Raw genomic sequence first — 24,466 nt, 5'->3', positions numbered from 1 at the left:
GAACGCATGTGAAAGCAGCAGGGAGAAGAAAATCCCAAAAAGTGTGGGTGCGAGAACACAGCCCTGTTTCACGCCACTCAGGATAGGAAAGGGGTCTGATGAGGAGCCACCATGTTGAATTGTGCCTTTCATATTGTCATGGAATGAGGTGATGATACTTAGTAGCTTTGGCGGACATCCAATCTTTTCTAGTAGTCTGAAGAGACCACGTCTGCTGACGAGGTCAAAGGCTTTGGTAAGATCAATGAAAGCAATGTAGAGGGGCATCTGTTGTTCACGGCATTTCTCCTGTATCTGACGAAGGGAGAACAGCATGTCAACGGTCGATCTCTCTGCACGAAAGCCACACTGTGCCTCAGGGTAGACGCGCTCGGCCAGCTTCTGGAGCCTGTTTAGAGCGACTCGAGCAAAGACTTTCCCCACTATGCTATCACCAGTAACTTATCTCTAGATGCAGAAATCAACAAGCGCATGGGAAAGGCTTCCACTGCTATGTCCAGATTGGCCAAGAGAGTGTGGGAAAATGGCGCACTGACACGGAACACAAAAGTCCGAGTGTATCAAGCCTGTGTCCTCAGTACCTTGCTCTATGGCAGCGAGGCCTGGACAACGTATGTCAGCCAAGAGCGACGTCTCAATTCATTCCATCTTCGCTGCCTCCGGAGAATACTTCGCATCAGGTGGCAGGACCGTATCTCCAACACAGAAGTCCTCGAGGCGGCCAACATCCCCAGCTTATACACACTACTGAGTCAGCGCCGCTTGAGATGGCTTGGCCATGTGAGTGGCATGGAAGATGGTAGGATCCCCAAAGACACATTGTACAGCGAGCTTGCCACTGGTATCAGACCCACCGACCATCCATGTCTCCGCTTTAAAGACGTTAGCAAACGCGACATGAAGTCCTGTGACATTGATCACAAGTTGTGGGAGTCAGTTGCCAGCGTTCGCCAGAGCTGGCGGGCAGCCATAAAGGCGGGGCTAAAGTGTGGCAAGTCGAAGAGACTTAGCAGTTGGCAGGAAAAAAGACAGAGGCGCAAGGTGAGAGCCAACTGTGTAACAGCCCCGACAAACAAATTTTTCTGCAGCACCTGTGGAAGAGCCTGTCACTCTAGAATTGGCCTTTATAGCCACTCCAGGCGCTGCTCCACACACCACTGACCACCTCCAGGCGCTTACCCATTGTCTCTCGAGATAAGGAGGACTTAGATATAAGATGAATACTGTTGCCTTCTCAGGCATTTTTCTTCAACAATGACTGTCTCATCAGTGTTAGTGAAACAGACTTTCTGGAATGGTTATAGCTGTTTTCTGATCACCACACAGGATTTTTTTTAGGGATCAAGAAGTTAATTTCCCGCTTCTTCAGTTGCTAAATTCTGTTAGAACTCTGCACTCATTGTTTGTTAAACTTCATGCACTACAGGAATTGTGGCTGTTCAGTGGAAACTGCATCTTCCAAGGTGTTTGTTAATAGTTTTCCTTGCACATACTAATTCTGTTAAAGTCTGTAATGACAGACAGGTATTAAGAAGTATCAAACTTTGCAAGAAAGATGACTGATATTCTAATGCCAAGTTATACTAGGGCTAGACAACAGCAACTACTTACATTTATATACTAAATAGATAGAATAATGTTAACGAGCCTGTATTGGAAGAACATAAACTGTCAGGTTTGTCAAGCATAGACGTAGTTACTTTCTCCTTATGAGTTGAGATAAAAAGCTGAGAGTAAATTAGAACTGTTGTGTTTTTTCCACAGTACCTAAATAGAAGATTTGGACAATTGGTGAGATATCAAGTTGTTTGTTGTTTCTTGATATATATGGTAAGTTCAAAGATAGACTTAAAACACCTTTCACAGTATCTGTGATTGGCGTAATGGATACAATTTCATGGCATAATTTCATGTTATGGTGTGGGAGAGATTGTCAAGCTGCTGATGGCCATTTCCTTGCTTGCTGTGAATTTCAAGACAGAAAACAGAGAATGGGAGTAAAGGGTGGCAGAAGGTGGGAAGTGGTTCTCACAAGGAGCAGGGCGAGGACCACTGCTTTTTACAATTTACATTAACAATTTGGTCTTTAGAATCAAAAACACAATTTCTAAATTTGCAGATGACACCAAATTGGTGGGGATAGTCGATACTGAGGAGGGCTGCAACAAATTACAGGAGGATATTAATAAACTTGCAGAATGGGCAAATAGTTCAACCTAAATAAATGCGAGGTAGTACATTTTGGTAGGAAGAATAGGGAGGGCATTTATTACTTGGAAAGTGTGAGTCTGGGTGGGTAGAGGAACAAAGGGACCTCGGAGTACAAGTACATCAATCACTAAAAGTTGTGCCACAGGTTAGCAAGGTCATATAAATAGCAAACCAAGCACAAGGGTTTATTTCTAGAGGTATAGAATTGAAAAATAGGTAAGTTATGCTAAACCTGGATCGAACCTTGGTTAGACTACACTTAGAGTACTGTTTGCAGTTCTAGTCGTCATATTATGAAAAGCGTATTGAGGCACTGGAAAGGGTGCAGAGAAGATTTACAAGGGTGATACCAGAAATGTGTGGGTATTCATATCAGGAAAGGATAAACAGACTGGGTCTCTTTTCTCTTGAAATAAGAAGGCTGAGGGGTGAATTAATAGAGGTCTTTAAAATTATGAAAGGTTTTGATAGAGTAGATACAGAGAGAATGTTTCTATTTGAGGGGAGAGCATAACTAGAGGCCATCAATATAAAATAGTCACCAAGAAATCCAATAGGGAATTCAGAAGAAAGTTCTTTACCCAGAGAGTGGTGAGCATGTAGAATTCATTACTTCAGGGAGTGGTTGAAACAAATAGTATGGATGCATTTAAGGCAAAGCTAGACAAGCATATAAGGGAGAAGGGAATAGAGGGCTATGCTGATAAATTTAGATGAGGAAAGACAGGAGGAGGCTCAAGTGGAGCATAAATGCCTGCATGGATTGGTTGGGCCAAATGGCCTGTTTATATGTTATATGTTCTATGTAACCCTATGGATTTTGCTTTCACCATCAATACCAATTGTTTGTCCAGCCAACAACTTTTGGGAACCCATTAAAAAAGGTGGTTTTGGTTTATTTTCTGCTGAATAACTTGCAAAGGCAAGCAGTATTTGAATTATATGGGGCTGTGCTGTGGGCCAGTCATGTGCTGTTATCTGAAAAATTTCAGTATCATATAAGTTCACACCAGCCATTCCGCTGCAACTGGGCCCAGGACAGCCACTGATCAGCAGGGTGACAGATGTAATGTTTCCCACAAGATCCTGAAAGCTTTGCGAGAGCATCTCTTGTAAGCCAGCCCGAGCATTTGAAGGCTAAAATGCAACACTTCCACAAGTGTCAAGTCCTTCTGGGCTACAAGCTATGATTCTGATTTGGAGGAAATACTGATGTACTGGGATGCTGCTATGGGTTTGGACGATGGGATCATTTGCAGACTCCAAGCAGTTGCCATATTCTTAAATGATGCCTGCAATAAGGAAAAAGCTTCCCTGATGTTACTGAAATAGAGGCAGTGGATCCCACTGTGACCCATGTCACCTACTGCACATCATGGAGACTGGTCTGAGGTTCTTCCTTCCACGGTTGTATCCATGAGATTTGAGTCCTTGGCCACACCTCTGGCTTTTTATTGCTTTGTGATTCAGCTGATGCTGTGTTCTTATCTTGATCTCTCATTCTCAGTGTCTCTGAGCTGTTGTACGGGACAGAGAAGACAGATAATGAAGGGAGTGGAAATGAGGGGAGCAGGGGTGCCAGAGGTACATGGGGTGGGAAGGTCATCATCATCATCATTGTCCTCATCGCCTTGTGGAAACTGTTTCACCAGGAATCTCCTTGGAGCTTCTCCTGTTTTGCCACTGTAACTTTTGGCAGATGTTCGGTGGAAACCCCATTTATGCATGCAGACAGGGTTTCTGCTGAATTACAAAGTTACAGCAGTGGAGCAGGAGAGGCTCTGAGTTAGTCCCTGGCGATGGAGGAGCATCAGATGATGCAGGAGAAAATCTGCCTTTGAGAGCATTTTCCCTTTGATTTGCAGTGATAGGCCTTGTCTCCCAAATTTTCTGACATTCTCTGCCGTGGATTCCAGATGAAAACTCCCCTCCCCACCCTGCTTAACCCATTTAAAACAATAGATAACATCTGCATGAAAACAGCTGATTGAGGACTGTCATATGAATGCACTAAGTGTTCCCTCATAATATTACAAGAGTATTCCTAGGATTTTGTAATAGTGAGCACATTAGCCAATGGATTCTTGTCAGGCTTTTAATCATAAGATAGCTGCTTATGCCAAGTGGATAAAATGGCTACTCATTTTGCGATGAATTGTTCTGAGGATCAGAATGACAGCTTTCAGCATAAATAATTTTGTTCAAATCATGGTTAATATGACTTCCTATTACTTTCCAGTTTTTTTATCTTGGTATCGTGACTTATGCACCTTCATTAGCACTAAGTCAAGGTAAGTTGTACATTTTCTTGTGGTACTTACTTCAGTTATTGCCTAGTCAATGCTGCTATGAATATGTTTTGTGTCCATTCACATCTAGAAATGTTAAGAAGTTAAAACTAAAATGTTGGTTAAGCTTGTACCGTGTATGAATACATAATTTATTTTGGGGGGTTATTTTTTTACCTTGCAGTGATTTTTAATGTGGTTGTACCTTTATACAGTAATTGAAAGCCTAGGTGTTCAATCACATTTGGTGGGTATGTATGTTGCATCATACTTTCTGACATAAGTGGCATATCAATAAACCTTTTTGAATAACCAGATAACAACTCTTCTCTTTCTACTCAAGTAGTACAGACAAGGCAGCATAGAAAATTAATATGCTCCCTTTTTCAAAGAACAGTCTCCATGCCAATGGGCATCACCCAGTACTAGCTGCATTGACCCAGCGGGGAAAATGGGCTGAATTTTCGGCGCCCCCCAAAGTTGGGAATGGAGGCAGGGCGGTGGGGGGGTGGGGGGTCCCTGAAAATACTGGCGCTGGGTGATGTGCCAATTTCAAGGCGCCAATCCTGGTCTTGGCAATAATCATCAGGGTTGGGGGCGGGTGGAAGGAGGGAAGGCAGGCCAGGAATCCTGAAGTCCTCCCAATTCAGGCCAATTAAACTCGTTAAAAAGCTTGTTAAAAGCTTGCTGGTGGGGGAGGGTGGAATATTTAAAGGGGCACACAGGTATCAGAAGCTGTCAATTTCTGAACAGTTGAGGGGAGGCAGGCACACAGTGGGGAGCCAGTCGAGGCTGTTCCAGGGCATCACCCCGGTCCCATAAGAGGGTCAGCAGGGCAAAGGGGGACGCGGCACTTGGTAAGTAGATGCCCTTGGTGCTGCGCAGGTGGCAGGTGAAACTGAGCATCGAATGAGGTCACTGCCCTGGTATCATGGGGGCAGAAGAGCAGGATGCAAGCTGCCAATCACAATAGGATGGCCACCTGTCTAAAAGGAAGGCTGCAGCTGGCACTGGGGACACAACTTCCTGATTTTGGTCTAGTGACGACGAGGAGCAACACGTTCCGCAGGAAGGGTAGAGCACCAGGAGGGCACGAGAGAGGAAAAAGGGTCAGGAAGGCAATGGTGGGTGGCCATACCATCAACACAGGAACCACCACCAAAGACAGAGCTACCTGGAGATCACCGAGACCCAGTGCTGCAGGAGATTGTGACTTTCCAGGCAGATGGTCACTGACACCTGTGCCCTCGTCACTGAAAACCTCGCAGCACTGATGCCCTGGCAGTAGCCATCAAAGTCACTGTGGCTTGAACTTCTTTGCTTCTGGGTCCTTCCAAGGATCTGCTGTAGACTTTGGTGGCATCTCTCAAATGGCTGCACACCACTGCATCTCATTGGTCAATGATGCTCTCTTTGACAGAGCTGGACAGCACATTCATTTTATGACAGATATGGCCTTGCAGAGACAGACGGCATTGGTTTCTGCCTCCATTGCTGGACTGCCCCAAGTGCAGGGCATTATCGATTGCATCCATGTGGTCATCAAGGCAACCAGTGACCAGCCAGTGAGGTCCATCAACAGGAATCATCACTTGAAGGCATGGCTACTCACCCCTCTACGGGAGCCCCAGAAAGAGACAAAGAGACGATACAACCAATGGTACCTGCTCAGTAGGACAACTAATGAGCAGGCCATCGAATTTCTGAAATGTGATTCTGGTGCCCAGATTGGTTGGGTGGTGTCCTCCAATAACCTCCTGGAAGGGTTTTGGTCATTGTGGTGGTCTGCTGCACTCTCCATTACATGGCCCTCCAGAGAGGTGGGATCTTGAGGACAATGAGGCCCTGAAGGAGACAGCTCATCAGGGGAGGAGCAGGAAGTGAGAGAGGAGGAGGAAGAGGAGGCAGAGGGAGATGATGAACAGAGAGGTGGCCCTGCTGCATGACGAGGTGACCTCCTCCTTCCATCCTCTGGGAAGAAGATCTTCCTCTCCCTCATGGCCTCCAGCATTAGATCCAGGTCAGCATCAATGAAGCAAGGGATTGCCCTGACCCAGGCACCAGGCCTCTGGCTCCCCTGTAACATCTCACTTCACTCTGGTGCAGTGGAAGGCTTTGGCACAAACCGCAGATCTCTCCTTCAGGACAACCAGCAGCCTCGATGATGGCTGTCATGGGAGTTTAAATGAGTCCCACATTTCATCTGACCTGCCTCCATTCCTGCCCCCACTGCTCTAAGTGGACAGGAAACCCATTTCCAGATCAATTAAGGGCTTCCCCAAATGAAAATCTGAACTTCAATCAGTTTCCCCCAAGGCCGGTATCTGATCCAAAAACAGACCTGGCTTCTGTTTCCTGCCTCCGTGGCAAAAATTTAGCCCAATAAATACAATGTCCAGAATTTTCTCCACTTCAAAGATTTTTGCACGTTGGGGCCATTTCCCGGTCCCGACCCTGCTCGTGTCAGCAGTGCACCCTCTGGTGTGACCTTAGGAGAAGCGACCAATTAACAGGCCGCCTCTGTGTTCACTGTACAATTAGGGACGGTGGGAGGGCATCGGCCGTGGGAGGTTTGAGGCAAAGGACAGCCGGCAGCCCCACTGAGAATGGTGTGTGTTGCTCAGGTATATGGAGAAGGAGAGGGCAGCACAAAATGGAAGGGTGATACCAGTGCTGGAGCTGGCATCCATAACCTGATGCCCAGCACAAGCTGTTCGAACTGTCTGCAGTGGAAGCGCTTCCAAATGAAAGCATTTCCCAGTGGATGGGCTGCGAAGAACGATTTGGCTTCTTTAAAGTATCCTCAGTATATGCATGTCATGTCCCTCCGACTTCCCGCGCTGCTCCCTCCTTCTGTGAGGACACGGGCTGTAGACTAAGCAGGAGAGGCCTGTGCGACATTCAGAAAATAACATCGAAGTGCCAAATCACCTTAAATTGGTGTCTTCGGATCACGACTCCTGCTAATGGAAACAGTTTCTTTCTACTCTGTCCAGAGCCCTCATGATTTTGAACACTTCTACTAAATCTCCTTTCAACCTTTTCTTCCCTAAGGGGAACAGCCCCAGAGCCCCAGCTTTGCTAATCTAACCATGTAACTGAATACACTCATTCGTGGAACGACTTTTGTAAATCTGATTTGTGCCCTCTCCAATGTCTTCACATCCTTCCTGAAATGTGATGACCAGAATTGGGCACAATACTCCAGTTGAGGCCAGTATTTTATAAAGGTTCATCATAACTTCCTTGCTTTTGTATCCTACACCTGTATTGAAAAAGCCCAGGATTCCATATGCCTTATTAACTCCTTTCTCAACCTGACCCGTCAAATTTAACAATTTGTACAAGTAAACCACGCCCCCCCCCCAGGTCCTTCTGCTTCTGCACCTCTTTACAATTGTATCCTTTATTTTATATTACCTTTCCTCTTTCTTCCTACCAAAGTGCATCACTTCACACTTCTCTGCAGTAAATTTCATCTGCCACGTGTTTGCCCATTCCACCATTTTATGTCCTCTTGAAATCTATCACTATCCGTATATTGGGAACAGTGCGTCCCTATCTACACTGTCTAGACCCCTCATGATGTTGAACACTTCTATCAAATCTTCTTTCAACCTTCCCTGAGGAGAACAACCCCAACTTCTGCAATCTATCCATGTAACGCATCTCTGCAGACATTCTAGTAAATCTTTCTTGCCTGACTGTATAGCCGTCACATCCTTCATAAAGTGTAGTGCCCAGAATTGGACACAATACTCCAGTGAACCAGTGTTATAGAATCATGGCATGGCTACAGCACAGAAGGAGGCCATTTGGCCTATCGTGCCTGAGAAAGCTCTCTGCAAGAGCAACTCACCTAGTTCCACTCCTCTGCCTTTTCCCTGTAGCCCTGCAAATCTTTTCTCTTCAGATAATAATCCAATATTCTTTTGAAAGCCTTGATTGAATCTGCTGCCGCCGCACTGTCAGGCAGTGCATTCCAGATCCTAACCACTCGCTACATAAAAAAAGATTTTCCTGATGTTGCCAATTTTGTCCCAGATTATCATTTCTGAAAGCTTTCCCACATCGAGGTTAAAGTAACTGGCCTATAGTTGCTGGGTTTGTTCTTACACTACTTTTTGAACAAGGGTGTAATATTTTTAATTCATTCATGGGATGTGGGCGTTGCTGGCTAGGCAAGCATTTATTGCCCATCCCTATTGCCCTTGAGAAGGTGGTGGTGAGCTGTCTTCTTGAACCGTTGCAATCCATGGGAGGTAGGTACACCCACAGTGCTGTTAGGAAGGAAGTTCCAGGATTTTGACCCAGCGACAGTGAAGGAACGGCAACATAGTTCCAAGTCAGGATGGTGTGTGACTTGGAGGAGAACTTGCAGGTGGTGGTGTTCCCATGCATTTGCTGCCCTTGTCCTTCTAGTTGGTAGAGGTCGTGGGTTTGGAAGATGCTGTCGAAGGAGCCTTGGTGCGTTGCTGCAGTGCATCTTGTAGATGGTACACACTGCTGCCACTGTGCGTCGGTGGTGGAGGGAGTGAATGTTGAAGGTGGTGGATGGTGTGCCAGTCAAGTGGGCTGCTTTGTCCTGGATGGTGTTGAACTTCTTGAGTGTTGTTGGAGCTGCACCCATCCAGGCAAGTGGAGAGTATTCCATCACACTCCTGACTTGTGCCTTGTAGTTGGTGGACAGGCTTTGGTGAGTTACTCGCCGCAGGATTCCTAGCCTCTGACCTGCTCTTGTAGCCACGGTATTTATATTTATTTATTTTTATTTATTTATTTTTTTTATTTCAAGATACAGCACTGAAACAGGCCCTTCGGCCCACCGAGTCTGTGCCGACCAACAACCACCCATTTATACTAACCCTACAGTAATCCCATATTCCCTATCACCTCCCTACACTAGGGGCAATTTACAACAGCCAATTTACCTATCACCTGCAAGTCTTTGGATGTGGGAGGAAACCGGAGTACCCGGCGAAAACCCACGCAGACACAGGGAGAACTTGCAAACTCTGTACAGGCAGTACCCAGAATCGAACCCGGGTCCCTGGAGCTGTGAGGCTGCGGTGCTAACCACTGTACCACTGTGCCTGTTCAGTTTCTGGTCAATGGTAGCCCCTAGGATGATGATAGTGGGGGATTCAGTGATGGCAATGCCATTGAATATCAAGGGGAGATGGTTAGAATCTCTCTTCTTGGAGATGGTCATTGCCTGTCTATTGTGTGGTGTGAATGTTACTTGCCACTTATCAGCCCAAGCCTGGATATTTGCAATTCTCCAGTCTTCTGGCACCACCCCATATCTAAGTAGGATTGGAAGATTATGGCCAGTGCTTCTTCAATTTCCACCCTTATTTCCCTCAGTCTCTTTGGATGCATCTGATCTGGTCCTGTTAACTTATCAACTTTAAGTACAGCCAGCTTTCTAATACCTCCTCTATATCAATTTTTCACCCATCCAGTGTCTTAACTACCTCCTCTTTCACAATGATTTTGGCAACATCTTCTTCCTTGGTAAAGACAAATGCAAAGTACTCATTTTGTACCTCAGGCATGTCCTCTGTCTCCATGCGTAAATCTCCTATTTGGTCACTAATCGGCTCTACTCCTCCTTTAACCACCCTTTTACTATATATATGCCTATAGAAGACTTTTAGATTCCCTTTTATGTTAGCTGCCAGTCTTTTCTCATACTTTCTCTTTGCATCTCATTTCTTTTTTTACTTCCCCTCTGAACTTTCTATATTCAGCCTGGTTCTCACTTGTATTAACAACCTGACATCTGTCATACGCCACATTTTTCTGCTTCATCTTACTCTCTATCTCTTTCATCATCCAGGGAGCTTGTTTTTCCTGCCTTTCCCCCTCGTGGGAATGTACCTTGACTGTACCCGAATTATCTTCTCTTTAAAGACAGCCCATTGTTAAATTACAGTTTTGACTGCCAATCCTTGATTTCAAAGTAAATAGGGATAAATAAAGAAACAAAACTTGGGTCCAGTGCAGGTGTAAATAGCAAGAGCAGAATCATAGCCAGCATCTGCAGTCAGAAAAAAATGGGAGCAATGGTTATGATCTGAAATTGTTGAATTTGATGTTGAGTGCCCAATGCTGTAAAGTGGCTAATTGAGGTGCTGTTCCTTGTGCTTCTGTCGAGCTTCAGTGGAACAGTGTTGAAGACTAAAAATAGACAGATCAAAGTGGGACTGGAGCAGAGAATTAAAATGGCAAGCAACCAGAAGCTCGGGGTCACATTTGTGAACTGAATGGAAGCGTTCAGCAAAGCAATAACTTAATCTGTGGTTCATCTCCCCAGTGTGGAGGAGACTGCATCATGAACAGTGAATGCAGTGTATTAAATTGAAAGGACTGCAAGTAGATTGCTGTTTCACCTGGAAGGAGTGTTTGGGGCCATTAATGGTGGGAAGGGATGAGGTGAAAGTACAGGTGTTGCATCTCGCACGCTTGCATGGGAAGGTGCCATGGGAAGGGGAGTGGGGTGTTGGGGGTGATGGAAGAATGGATGTTAATTGTATATTAATTGGGTGTTTACTTGTATTTAGGCGGTAGGAATTAATTGGGGACTCACCTATGCTCATTTGGTGCAGGATGAAACTGTGGTCGCAGGGTTGAAGTTACACAATATGTAATGTTTGTCTCTGTCAATAAAATCTTATAAGTATATAAAGACTTGGCTTCAGTTCTATCCTTCACTGCCTGGCCATCTGAGTTGTTACAATGGACTATGATGATCCTTATGGAATGATGAAAGGTGAGGGGAAGATGTATTTGGTGCTGGCATCAAACTGGAGGTGGTGGAAATGGTGAAGGATGATCTGCCATCATCTTGATGTTGCAGAACTCTGTCCCTACTGGCACTGACTCCAGGGTCCTACAAAGGTTTTGAGAAACCTCTATCAATGTGAACAATGATAGGAAGACTTTCAAATTATCTGAATAACTAAAGGTTGCAACCACTAACAGTACTGCAGACAACTCCTCCTATTACCAATGTAACTGACACCTCTCATCCAACTTTTCCATCTTTCACCACCTCCCCATGGGCCTTTCCTAAAATTGTAGAGCTTTTTCCTCATTCCTACTTAAAGGCCTGATTATTTGTTGTCTTCCACACATTGCACTTCATTGTCGCTGATTGCCAGTGGTCAATTCCTTTGCAAAGAACAAGAAGATCTAGAAAGGCTAGGGATTAACTCAAAATTGAATGTCACCGTGGCGTCTGCAGACATTTTCTAATGATCATGCTTTCAGATACAGGCTATGCAACATTTGTCTCACTCTTAACTTAAACATCGCCGTTCTTGCTCTCAGAAATTAGGATCAGAACAGTGGAATGGTGGGTGAGTGATGGATGGCTGTGTGTGGGGACAGGGGGGGTGGCTTTAGTGAATTATCTCGTTTATATTAACTGTCTCACTTATCTCTACATCCTCCATGAGTAATCATGGTTAGTGTGGAGATCAGTTATTGTGCAGTATTATTTCAAGATATGCATGGATACTCATGCTTTCATTTGTCTTGGCTAAGCTGGTGAGGTCATTAAAACATTTGCGGCACTGTGTTGCCGTTCATGGATGGTTGATGTGGCAATGATTGCCTTTGCTCACATCCCTCCAGATTGCTTGCACCACTGTTTTGTGGGGCTTCCTGTCTTGGGTTCCAAATAGTCTTGCCTTTTTCTGTCAACATCATCTCCATGTAATCTTCTGAGAATTTTGGTGCTTTGACCACAACAGACAAGCTTTGATGTGGGTCCACTTGCTACCATTTTCTTCTCTTTTCTCCTGCTTTTTCTCTGCCTCTTTATCAATTCCAGAACCTTATGGCTGTGTAAGCTGCCACAGCCTTTTAAATGCTGCAGCTAAACAGGATTTACCTCCCTTCCTGTGGTAAGGAACCACTCAACAATGGGATTCTTGCCTTTAACCCATTTTGCATAATTAATTAGGCCTCCTCCAGGAAATTGCAGCTTCTGTTGTGGAATCACCTAGATGGGCGGAAGTTCCATCTGACTATTTTCCTGACAGGCCCAAGAAAACCGTTAGTATGGCACAGCATAGCTATCCTGCAGTAACATGGCCATGTATGTATTTGTGTCAACCAGCTGAATCTTACCCTTGATGCAGTCATCATAATGTCATGTACAAGTAGGTGAAGTATGGTTACTCTTACCTTGCCTATATTCATGAATTCATAAGATTGCTTGAATATCTGTAACCTTTGGATGCTGGAGACTGCCTTCTTCATTTACTCGTTCCGAACATCCATCTCTAATTTCAAATCTGGCTGCTGTTCAGAGGGCAACCCTGCTTTGCAGAGCTTCTCAAGAGGAGTAGTCCTACTCCTCTTCCTTTTTGGGCTCCCGAACCCGCACCTCGGGGAGAAACATTCATCGGCCCTGATTTTCACAGGGGCGGCCCCTTAATTGGCATGGAGACGGGTTTGGCAGCCAATTAGCAGCCATTGGGGTGGGGATGGAGGTGGTACTGCTCAAGTGTGGGCCTGATTTAAATTGACCATGGCAACCATGGAGGAGGGAGCCATGTCAGGATTGTGGACCATGAGGAAGTCGGCCATCGCGAATTGGGCATTTGTGGTGGATATGGTGATTAGAGAGAGTAATGTGCTCATTAAGGGGGTACCTTGCATTCTAGCTGATCTGACAGCATACCAAACACTGAGTTGCAGTGGGAAGCCTCAGCACTACAGAGACTTCTGCTCTTCAAGGCTGGTTTTCATGATGTCTTCTTGTGTCTCCCACAGGTGCCCTACCATCGGGCTGAGAGCAACAACAATAGAACGCTAAGAAACACTGTCATACCTTACAAGTGCATAGTCCACAGTGCAGATACAGTCACCTTGGTGGATTCTCACACACGATTAGATAGGGTGACAGTAGGTGAGCAGCACGGCACTAGTGTGCAGGAGGAGGTGCCAGAGGCAGAGGCAGCTGTGGGCAGTCCCCTCAGAGGATGGAGGACAGACACAGCCCTGCTCAGCTGGACAAAGATGCAGGGCCGAAGGAGTCACTGGAAAGGACACTACCTAGACCAGTAGCAGCAGATGTGCTCCCACATGTCAGAGTTCCCTGAGGCAGTGCTGGGTCATGGGCAGAGAATGGAGGAGTTCGTCAAGCTCATGTGTGCCAGAACTGCTCAGGGCTTTGAGCCCATGGGCTCCTCCATTGCGAGTGGCCAACCTCATGGAGAGCCATATGTGGCAGCACTTGGAGCGCATGCAGGAACTGTGCTCTGATGCACACAGGATGCATGGACTGGTCAGTGGTGCTGAAGGCGCAGGGATGTCTGGAGGAGTTGTCAGTTGTGCCTCAGCTGGTGCTCCCCTCCAAGCATCCGGTGCACTAGCTAAGGGCTGAGGCAGTCACTGAGGAGGGTGAGGGTGCCACCCGAGGGAGCATCTGTGTAACAGGACCCAGTGGCGGAGGCTATCCCTACAATGATTAAGGTGCAGCAGCTTCTGAAAATGCCCCACGTGCACCTCCATGACAAGGACAACTGCCGCGTGCATCTCAGCTGCAGGCAGAGATAAGAGAGCAGGCTGCCTCTACCTCCTCCACGGCCACTAGGGGAACACCACATAGAAGTGGCCAAGCATGGAGGCCACCTCATCGCACAGAGCACTCAGTGGGTCACTCGGGTGTCTTCTTCCTGTAACTGTGCACTGTTTTCCTTTATGAGCACAATGTAACTATTGACACTTGAAGCCAGACGTGTGAGCTCCTTTTATTAATGGTAGGACAAGAAAAGGGGTATGAAGTGTGAAGGAGAGCAAGGGTTTGTCAACGGTGACGGTGAAACCTCTAGGCATATGTGCATTCTTCATTGGTGGTGAGAGTTTACATGTTCCAGGCTGCGTCTTCGAAGGAAGTGTTAGCACAGGAAGTTCAGAGTAAGTTCCATAGCATACCGTTCCTCCTGGGTCCGAGGTACTCAGTCAAAAATGCCTGAGTCAGATGATCCCTGATGTTGGTGGCATCCTGAAGAGACCCTCGAGACACATGCCGGTCCCGCCACTTCCCTGTGCATCTGGGGCACCTCGGTGTTGTGTATCTTCCCCTCTGTCTCCTCTTCCTCCTCCTCTTCCATGTCCTGCTCCTCCTCTTCCTCTGACGAGCTGAGTCCTTCCAGGACCTTATCCTCTTCAAGTTGCACCCCTCTCTGGAGGGCCATGTTATGGAGACACAGCAGACCACCACAATGAGTGAGACCCTTGCAGGAGTGTTTTGCAGGGCGTAACCGACTGGTCCAGTCACTGGAACCACATCTTCAGAAGCCCAATGGCCTGCTCAAGGGTGGTCCTTATGAGAAGACACCTGCAGTTGTAGCATCTCTGTGGCTCTATCTTGGGTTCTCATAGAGGAGTGAGTATCCATCTCTTCAAGGGATATCCCTTGTCCCCTAGATTCCATTGGCGGAGTTTGCAGGGGTTGGTGGAGTGAAGAGCCGAAGCAGCCCGGACTGGCGGAGGATGAAGGAGTCATGGCAGTTGTCAGGAAAGCGAGCGCACATTTGGAGGAAGCTCTTGTTGTGGTCACAGACCAGCTGAGCATTGAGGTAGTGGAAGCCCTTCCTGATGATGAATTTGATTAGCCGGTACTTGGTGCCTTGGTGGCCACAAGGGTACAATTGATGATGCCATGCACCTTGGGGAATCCAGCAAAGACAGCAAAACCCACTGCCCTCTGTGCCTGTGAGGCTGTGTCTGTCTGGTATTGAATGTACTGTCCAGCTTTGGCTAATAGAGCATCAGTGACCTGCGAGATGCAGTGGTATGCAGCCATTTGCGAGATGCCACTAAGGTCTGCAGCTGATCCTCAGAAGGAGCCAAAAGTGAAGAAGTTCAAGGCCACAGTGACTTTGACACAGTTACTGGCAGGGCATGCTGAGCAATGCCGCGAGGTATGAGGTTTTTGGCAATGAGGGCACAAATGTGTGACCATCTGCCTGGAGAGTCACAGTGCGGTACTGATTCTCAGTCATTTCCAGGTAGCTCAGTCTCTGTTGGTAGATTCAATGCTGAGGGTATGCCTCTGTGTCCTTCCTGCCCCTAGTCCCTTTCCACTGCTCTCCTGATGTCCAGGAGTCTGCCCTTTCTGCTAAGGGTGTTGCTGCTCTTTGCCACTAAATCTGAAATCTGAGAGTCGTGGTCCCATTGCCAGCTGCAGCCTTCCTTGTACTCAGGTGGCCCCACCCCATTTGTGATTAGCTGCTTTGCCCCCTCCTCTTAACCTCCAGTGATGTCAGGAGGGTGACGACCCTCCCCCCCCCCCACACTGTTGAGTGCTTACTGCCCACTCTCCTCGCCACTGTCGCTGAGCTGAAGGCACCTCTTACCCAATGGCTGAGTCCCTCTCTGCACCGTTCATCCTTTCATGGGGCCCAGCTAATTCCCTGGGGTGACCATAACTGGCTCCTCACTGTGTGTCCACCTCCATTCAGCTGATCTGCCACAGACAGTGGCCGGGTTTTACAGGCCCTACCCCGAGGCGGGATTGGAGGCAGGAGGCACAGAGGATCGTGATGGGTGGCGGGGTGGAGGGCCCGTCGTCTCCCCATCACCCAGTGATTTTCTCAGGGGCAGGATAGGCAGATGACAGCCTTCCTGCCCAAAGTCAAATTGAGGCCCTTAAGTGGCCTATTAAAGGCCAGTTAAGGGCCTCTTCCTACCGCTGCTGGGATCTTACCAGCGGCAGGGAGCTGGGGGGGGGGGGTCTCTGCTGCATGAGGAGGAGGCCTTGTAAGATGAGGCACTCTCCCTGTGGGCTTGGGAGGAGAATCCCTTCTTCGTTGTCAATTTGTAGCCCAAGGAGGACACCCATTGGGAACAACTTTACCACCTGGGACACCCCTCCCCCTGGACTGAATGACCACCACCTCAACTTGCTCACCGGGGCCTTCCAGACTGGCCCTGGCTACCCGCCTCAGCTACCTCTGGTCCGTGGTTCCACTGCTGGGCCTGGGTCCAAAGCCTCTGCAATAGTGGCATTGGCCACTGCTTCTGGTGGCGCTGCCAATACTGCTGAGCTGCCGGCTCTGTGATTGAGCAACAGCTCTTGGAAGCAGGATCCCCGTCCATTTAAAGTCTTTAAAGGAATGGGATCCTGTGTCCTAAATCTTTGAGACAAAAAGACGGGAGGATTGCTCCAGGTGGTGGGGCTGGGGGTGGGGGGTTCACGGAAAATGGCAGAGGTGGGGTTCCTCCCATCTATTCGGCCCGCTGCCAGGAGACCTGCCTCCAGCACAAAATCCAGCCCAGTGTATGCAGCCTGTGCGCCCCCATGAAAATTGCAACTTTCCCCTTAACGAGCTCCCAATGAGGCCTTTAAAAACGTTAACTAGCCTTCTCAATGGATCAGGTGGGATCTCGTGGATACCCTCTCCCTGCCCTGGTGAAACTCTGTGGTGCTAGGAAACCGGCACGCTGCCCACCGCCAGTATTTTCATCCCCCGCTTACCTCCATTCCCACCACTGGCGGGACCTGTAAATTTAGCCCCTGGTCTCACAAGTTGTACCTCCACTGGCATTGCAAAGGGTTTTTCTGAAGGCCAGGAAAGCAGGAATACTGATAGAGAATCCCTGCTCTGGCCTTTCCACCTTTTATGCTAATAGCCACATTTAAATTGTTTGGAGGCTCTGCTCCCAACAGTCCAATCAGGAATTCTGACTTTAGGCTGGTATTGGTGTATCCTGACCCTGGCCGTACTTGCTGCCTTCCTGACTGATTCAGGCCAAAGCTATAGTGCAAGTATACCGAAGGAGCTGGGGATTTTTGGTCCTATGTCTGTTATCGTAAGAAGCCTTTGTTAATTAGTGTCTTGATTGCATGTAAGAAGTTGCTGGCAACATAGCTTAAATTTTAGCACAGTATTTGTAAATTTGTGGCATTCATATAAAATGGTTACATTACTGCTAGTTTCAACTTTCCAATTACAGCAAATACTAATCAATCAGCATTTAAATGTTAACTTTTTTTCCAATTGTCTTTTTTTCAGTTACTGGAGTAAACTTGTGGATTTCCATTGTAACAACAGCGCTTGTGTGTACACTGTATACAGCACTAGTAAGAAAACTGAATTTGAATATTTCTAGAGTCAGTAATCAATGATGTTAGGAGATGCTGGTCCCAAAATTCCATGGGATCTGATCCTGCTGTGATAAGACCTCCTGGTGCTCTCCAGGAGTATGAGGGATTAGGGGGGAATCTCATCTAATTTACATGGGGTTAGCTGGCATCTGCACCATTAGGGCACATCTTATGCTTTTGCCTTGCCTCACAGGCATGACTTATCTGTTCTGGTGTGGGGGGTGGGGTGGGGGTGGGGGTAGTGGGTCCTCTCCTGAAAATCACAACATTGCCCAGCGGCTCCCTTTGTAACGTGGTTCCTTGTTAAAATATATTTCCATGTGGCATTTGTTAAGAGGGCTGTATTAAAATTTATTTCAAAAATTATTTTGGAATCTTTGGTGGTCTGTGTCAGAATGCCAGTTTGAATCTGAATGACACAGAATTACAAAATTGTTACAGCACAGAAAAAGGCCATTCGACCTTTTGTGTCTGCACTGGCTCTCCAAAGGAGCAATTTACACAGTGCCACTCCCCCGTGTTCTCCCCATATCCGTGCACGTTTTTCCTTTTCAGATAACAAAACAATTCCCCCTTGAATGTAGCTCACTTCTGCCCTTCATTGATATACTGGCCATAATCTTCCACTAGAACACAGTTAGGGTGAGAATATGGGAACTCAGAGTGTTGGAAGACTTACTCTTGGTCCTGCCCATTCCACATCAGTGACCTTCTAAGGGACGGTTGAAGGCTTCGCCCTCTAACTAAACCACAAAAAGATCACGAATATGGTCAAGATGTAGCATATTTGGGTCCTGGCTTATTTTCTCCCCTCCAAGTTGTTGTTGGAATACATTGGACATTCCATGAAATTTTGAATCCACTGCTTTTACATACTGATAGTGAGCTTCCCTTTCACCTGTAAGCACTTGCAATTATGATTGAAAGTTTGATATCGTTTTCTGCTCTATGCACTATTATACGGTTGAATCAAATAGAGAATGAGTTTGCCATGAAGAGTAGAAGTTTAACAAACTGAAGATAAAAACTTCCAATTATCAAATCTTTATTTATTTAATTACTTTGATCTCCCTTGTTGTTTCTCACAGTCAAAAATATTACAAAAATATTTTCTGTTTCTCTGTAATTTTTCTGTCTTTTCTTTGTCTTTCTGTTTTTCTTCCACCCATTATCTTTCTATGACTCTTACATTATTTTTCTAATTCTCATCCCTACAGTCTCGAAATTCCTGCTGGTACACAAATTGAGAGTTATTTTCCGAGGTAGATGAGTATATGATTTGCTTAGCATTCCATTTTTGTAAGTGCTCAAGTCTGCATCAAATGTTAGCCAATTGAGCGGTCACATTATTTCAACAGCTGATGCTCTTTTAAATGGCTTGAATAGCTGCATTCAGTTGTAGGACAATCTTGTTAATCAATACAAGGAGGTAAAGGATCATCTTCCCCCAAAGTCCAGTACACTTATTCCTTCCATCATGGGGAAAAGTACTAACATCCCTCACACATGATAGAAAGTAGGTTATAAATTTGTTCATTTCATTTCGTCTTAGTTTGTTCAGTTTGCTTACCCACTGTTTTTTTTCATGTTTGCACTTGCTGCTGTTCAATATTCAATCCGTTAACACCTTATCTGTACTAATGCTTTGTCTTTCAACACACCATTAACATATTGTTTGCCTTTGCTCCATGACCTTTTGGTCAGCTATGTGGCCTGGTCCAATCTACACCTTCTCCTTTGTTATGTCTTGCCCCACCCCCACCTCACTTGCTTATAACCTGTGACATTTCTAATATTTGTCAGTTCCGAAGAAGGGTCACTGACCCGAAACGTTAACTCTGCTTCTCTTTCCACAGATGCTGCCAGACCTGCTGAGTGGTTCCAGCATTTCTTGTTTTTATTAGAAATTTGTTGCACTGCATTTAAACTAAGTTAACTACACAGCAATCAATGGCCATTAAATTGGTTGAAGTGGAGAGGACAGTGTTGCAGAAAGTGCTTTGAATTACTTTTTTTAGTGTCATTTAGACAGCAGAATTAAAGGGGTAACTTGCACATTTATCTGAATGATTCTTGGATGAGTGTTTGGTTTTCCAGTTTTCTAGATAAATTGGTGGTTCTGCAGCTACCTTGATCTTTGGCTGGCTTTTTTGCTTTTGAATAACAAAGTTGTGGACATGTAGCAGATGACGATTTTTGATGATCGACTGTAAGGCATCCTTAATTTGTATATCTAAAGCACATCTTCAAGATACTAATGGTGTGCTCTATTATTATCTTGGTAGCTGCACAGGCTATGTCTGTTCTATCTGCATTCTGCTGTAAGGATGTCATGAAGCAGAATTGAAGAGGATAACCTAGGTCACTGTCAGATGCGAGACCCTGTTTTGGGTCATGTCCTAAAATATCTCTGAATTATATTTTGTTGATATGGGATTGTACCTAGCCCAACATCCTGCGAATTTAAAATGGAACAGTAACAGTATAATCTGAAGGAATTATCTTTGTTTTTGCTTTTGTTCTGGATTTACTTGAATATGCACTCACTGACTAGGAACATTTACATTTCTGTGGAAACTTTTGAGCTTAACACCAAACTGTATGACCCAGGACTTTCCATTATGTGGCTGCACACTATGTACACTTCCTCACGATATCGTGGAACATACAGTATGACCTGGAATTACCCATGATGTCACAATACATAATGTTTGATCTAGGAGATCCCACAAGTCATTAACATGTTAGTAGCATCAGATTAAGACTGTACACATGCAAGAAATTTCTTTTAATCTTTCTCTACCCTGTTTTAGTGATAATTTTAAATTGATGACCCTTCATTACTGGCTGTTCAAGAGGAAATAGACTTTCCCTATTCAGCCTATCAAAACCCACCAAAATTTGAAAATCTCCATTAATTTTTCTCTTAACTTTCTCTGCTCCAGTGTATAGTCCCAGTGATTCAAGTTTCTTCTCTTAACTATAGTTTCCCATCTGTGGCATCATCCTGGTGAATCAATGCTGTACACTCTCTGTAGTGTTAATCTTCTTTCTTTAATGGGTGACTATGACTACACATACTAACAGTGGCCTAACCTATGTTTTATGCAAATTAATCATTGCAGAAACATAAAAACATAGAAATTTGTGACACAAAAGGAGGCCTTTTGTGTTTGTGCCAGCGAAAAAGAGCTGTAGGCCATTTGGCTGCTAGGGCCTTCTCTACCATTCAATAAGATCATGGCTGATTTGCTTGTGGCCTTAACTCCACTTTCTTGCCTGCACCCCCCCCCCCCCCCCACCATATCTCTTTACTCCCTTAGAGTCATAGAGTCATTGAGTTATACAGCACAGAAACAGGCCCTTCAGCCCATCATGTCTGTGCTGGCCATCAAGCACCTACCTACTCTAATCCCATTTTCCAACACTTGGCCCCTAGCCTTGTATGCTATGGCATTTCAAATGCACATCTAAATACTTCTTAAATGTTGTGAGGGTTCCTGCCTCCACCACCTCTTCAGGCAATGCGTTCCAGGTTCCAACCACCCTCTGGGTGAAAAAATATTTCCTCAAATCCCCTCTAAACCTCCTGCCCCTCACCTTAAATCTATGCCCCTCAGATCAAAAATCTGTCTAACTCAGCCTTAAATGTTTTCAATGACCCAGCCTCCACTGCTTTCTGGGGAAGAGAATTCCAAAGATTAACGACCCCCTGAGAGAAGAAATTCCTCCTAAACTCTGTCTTAAATGGGAGTCCCCTTATTTTGAAATTGCTTCTCCTAGTTCTAGATTCCCCGATGTGGGGAAACATCTACATTGGCTAGTCCCCTCAGAATCTTATATGTTTCAATAAGATTACCTCTCATTCTTCTAAACTCCAGTGCGTATAGACCCAACCTGCTCAACCTTTCCTCATAAGGCAACCCCTTCATCCCAGGAATCAACCTAGTAAACTTTATCTGAACTGCCTCCAATGCAAGTATATCCATCCTTAAATAAGGGGACCAAAACGGTACTCAAGGTGTGGTCTCGCCAAAGCTTTTTACCGTTGTAGCAAAATGTCCCTACTTTTATACTCATCCCCCTTGCAATAAATGCCAACATTCCATTTGCCTTCCTAATTACTTGCTATTCCTGCAGGCTAACGTTTTGTGATTCATGTACGTGGACATCCAGATCCCTCTGTACCACAGCATTCTGTATCTCTCTCCATTTAAATAATGTTCTCCTTTTTTATGGCTTTAACTACCTGTACTTCCATTTGCAGGAAATTATGCACTTGAATCCTGAGGCCTCTCTATCCACACCCTTTAGCATCTTAACATTGGGGTACTCACATTCTTTACTTCTGCTCCCAAAATATATTATAGTTCCCACCACTTATAGTCGGGCGCTTGTGTGAATGCCATTTGCCCGCTATGTGTGGTGGCTGGTATGGCAAGGTAGCGCTGTAATATGCACCACCATATGCAGAACCAACTCAATCTCTCTCTCTCTCTGGATATAGTACTGAGAAGTAGGTTGTCTGCAACCTGCAGTTTGAGTGCAGTAAATACTGAACTATCAGACTCTTTGGGCTGAATTTTATCAGTGCGCTGTGCTCTGCACCGAGGTCCCCCCCACTGCCGGTAATATGCGATGGGCCCTTCTCAACATTGGGGGTCGAGGAGGGCCTGTCCCCGCAGAATTTTACCAGCCAGCCCCCGCCACGGCGTCGAGGGGCTGGTAAAATTCAGCCCTTTGAATCTGATTTTGAATTCGGGGCTTACACTGTTTCCCTACTGTTATCACCCATATCCTCATCAACCTGCTTTTCTTTGGTGTTCTGGTGCTGCTGCTTCATCAGCCCTCAGTGGTTCCCTACTTAACTTTTAAAAAATGGGAGAATCCAGCTACATTGTTTTACATTTAAGTGACCAGTGACAGGTTGTGAGACCCATGAGGCTGTTAAATACTGACAACATCAGGTATCCAAAGTTTCCTTGCTTTGTTTTACAAAGTATTGTTTATTGCCATATTGTGATGATCTGCAATCAACAGTATTAACCCAAAGGAAAAGTGTCTTTAGAGGACTAATGGCTTTAACTGGAAATTACAGTCTTCACTTGGAAGCACAGATCCTTTGCATTTTAAACACTATCATTCAGCAATGATCTTTCCATTCCTTCTGTTGACGTTGTCATTTCATACTATTGTAGCAGTTTTCAACATCACAGGTACTTGTGTTGCTTTACTGGAATGCATACTTCTCAACTTTGCTTATCTTTTCTCCTCCATTTTTCCTGCTTGGAATCACTTACTGTCAGCACAGTCACTTCCACCAATTCTAGCTTCCAATTCCATTTCCAACTGCCAAGTCTAATAATACTATTTGTATTTATATAGCAATTTAAAAATAATAGAACTTCCCAAAATACTTCACTGTAAAATAGAGAAGCAAAGAGAGAAGAGTTAAGGAAGTTGGCTGAAGGAAAAAATCCTGTTAACAAAGTACAGAGCTTTAGGTAAAGTGTTCAGGGTCAGAAGTGGCTAGAGGAAGGGTGGGTCTGCAGAGGGACTTGTCGATGAGGTCATAGATCTTGAATAGGATGTGATGACGGATGGATAGCCAATGAAGTTGTTGAGAACATGGGTAATAACAGAATGGGACAGAGTGGAACAGATTGTGGGAGGCAGAGTTTTAGATGAGCTGTAATTTATGTAAGGTGGAACTTAGAAGCTAGTGAGTAATGCATTGTAATAGTTGAGCCTAAAGATGTTGAAGGTAAGGATGAGGGTTCTGGCAGCACTAAGGTAAGGTGTGGAAGCAGGCAATGTTGCAGAAATGAAAATAGGCTGTTTTAGTAATGGCTAGAATGTAGGATTTGAAGCTCTGTTCAAATTTAACAGTCTACTCTCCTCTTCCAGGCATGAGATCCATGATTTTAAAAGATAAAGCTTCTGTCAGAGATTATTTATCCAGCTAATGTGTGCCAATGGAATAATCTGACAGTTTAACAATTTAGTCAGTAGTGATGTTAAAAACTGCTGCTCTGGTTCAAAACAGGAATGGCAGAAGTAATTAGAGATTGGGAATAGTACAGATAGGTGAATAAGCTTTGCTTGTAAGTGGCATACTCACTTAAACACTGTACAACTTACCTAGAAATTGCAACATAGGAATAAGCTGTACGGCTCAACTCGTCTGTTTCCTTCAACCACCTAATGTCACTGGAAGTGTAGTGAAAAGCCCCACTTATGTGTGAGCAGCTCTGAAGAGATTCTGGACCACAGTCTCTCATCATCAGTCTCTGTCAATCATCAGCTCACAATTTAAATTGTTCAAAGCTTAAATATACTTCAATTATACAGGAGACATATAGGACAAGATGTGATTGAATTGATAGCTTTAATCAAGAGCTAGTGTACAGCTCTTTTCAGTATTATCACCTCTCATTTGGCCATTGCTTTTAATCTGTTGTTATTTGTAATTTCCTCTCAGGGTGGTATCAAAGCTGTTGTGTGGACAGATGTATTCCAACTCTGTATAATGGTGATTAGCCTTCTGACTGTGTTGATTCAGGGATCAATTTATGTTGGAGGGCTTGGAAAGATTTGGAACATTGCTGAGAATGGTGGCCGGATTAATTTTTTAGAGTGAGTATTTTTGACATATTTATTGGTGAAAGGAATGGTTACAGTGGAGTGTTAGTGAGACCTAGGCACAGTTGTGATACACAGTCATATCCATGAGAATTGGGATTTTCTTGCATCTAAATTGGCTATTTAAAGTTCCTAAATTTCATCCATCATGTGATACTACTGCAGCTAGAGTGGAATGGAGATTTTGATTTGTATC

The 24,466-nt window shown here is 45.2% G+C and overlaps 1 protein-coding gene across 1 annotated transcript in view; it reads left to right on the top strand.

Moving 5' to 3' along the window:
* The window catches only part of LOC137384515 (sodium-coupled monocarboxylate transporter 1-like), a 143,058-nt gene that overhangs the window by 23,514 nt on the left and 95,078 nt on the right, over positions 1-24,466 (top strand). The window contains exons 4-7 of the mRNA XM_068058653.1: positions 1,765-1,830; positions 4,451-4,502; positions 17,537-17,604; positions 24,110-24,264. Coding sequence (XP_067914754.1) covers positions 1,765-1,830; positions 4,451-4,502; positions 17,537-17,604; positions 24,110-24,264 — 341 coding nt within the window. The remainder of the gene's footprint in view (positions 1-1,764; positions 1,831-4,450; positions 4,503-17,536; positions 17,605-24,109; positions 24,265-24,466) is intronic.

The sequence above is a fragment of the Heterodontus francisci genome, chromosome 26 (assembly GCF_036365525.1).
Source record: "Heterodontus francisci isolate sHetFra1 chromosome 26, sHetFra1.hap1, whole genome shotgun sequence".
Lineage (NCBI taxonomy): Eukaryota > Metazoa > Chordata > Chondrichthyes > Heterodontiformes > Heterodontidae > Heterodontus > Heterodontus francisci.
Note: the sequence above shows the minus strand (reverse complement) of the source record. Positions and strands in the feature narration are given on the sequence as shown.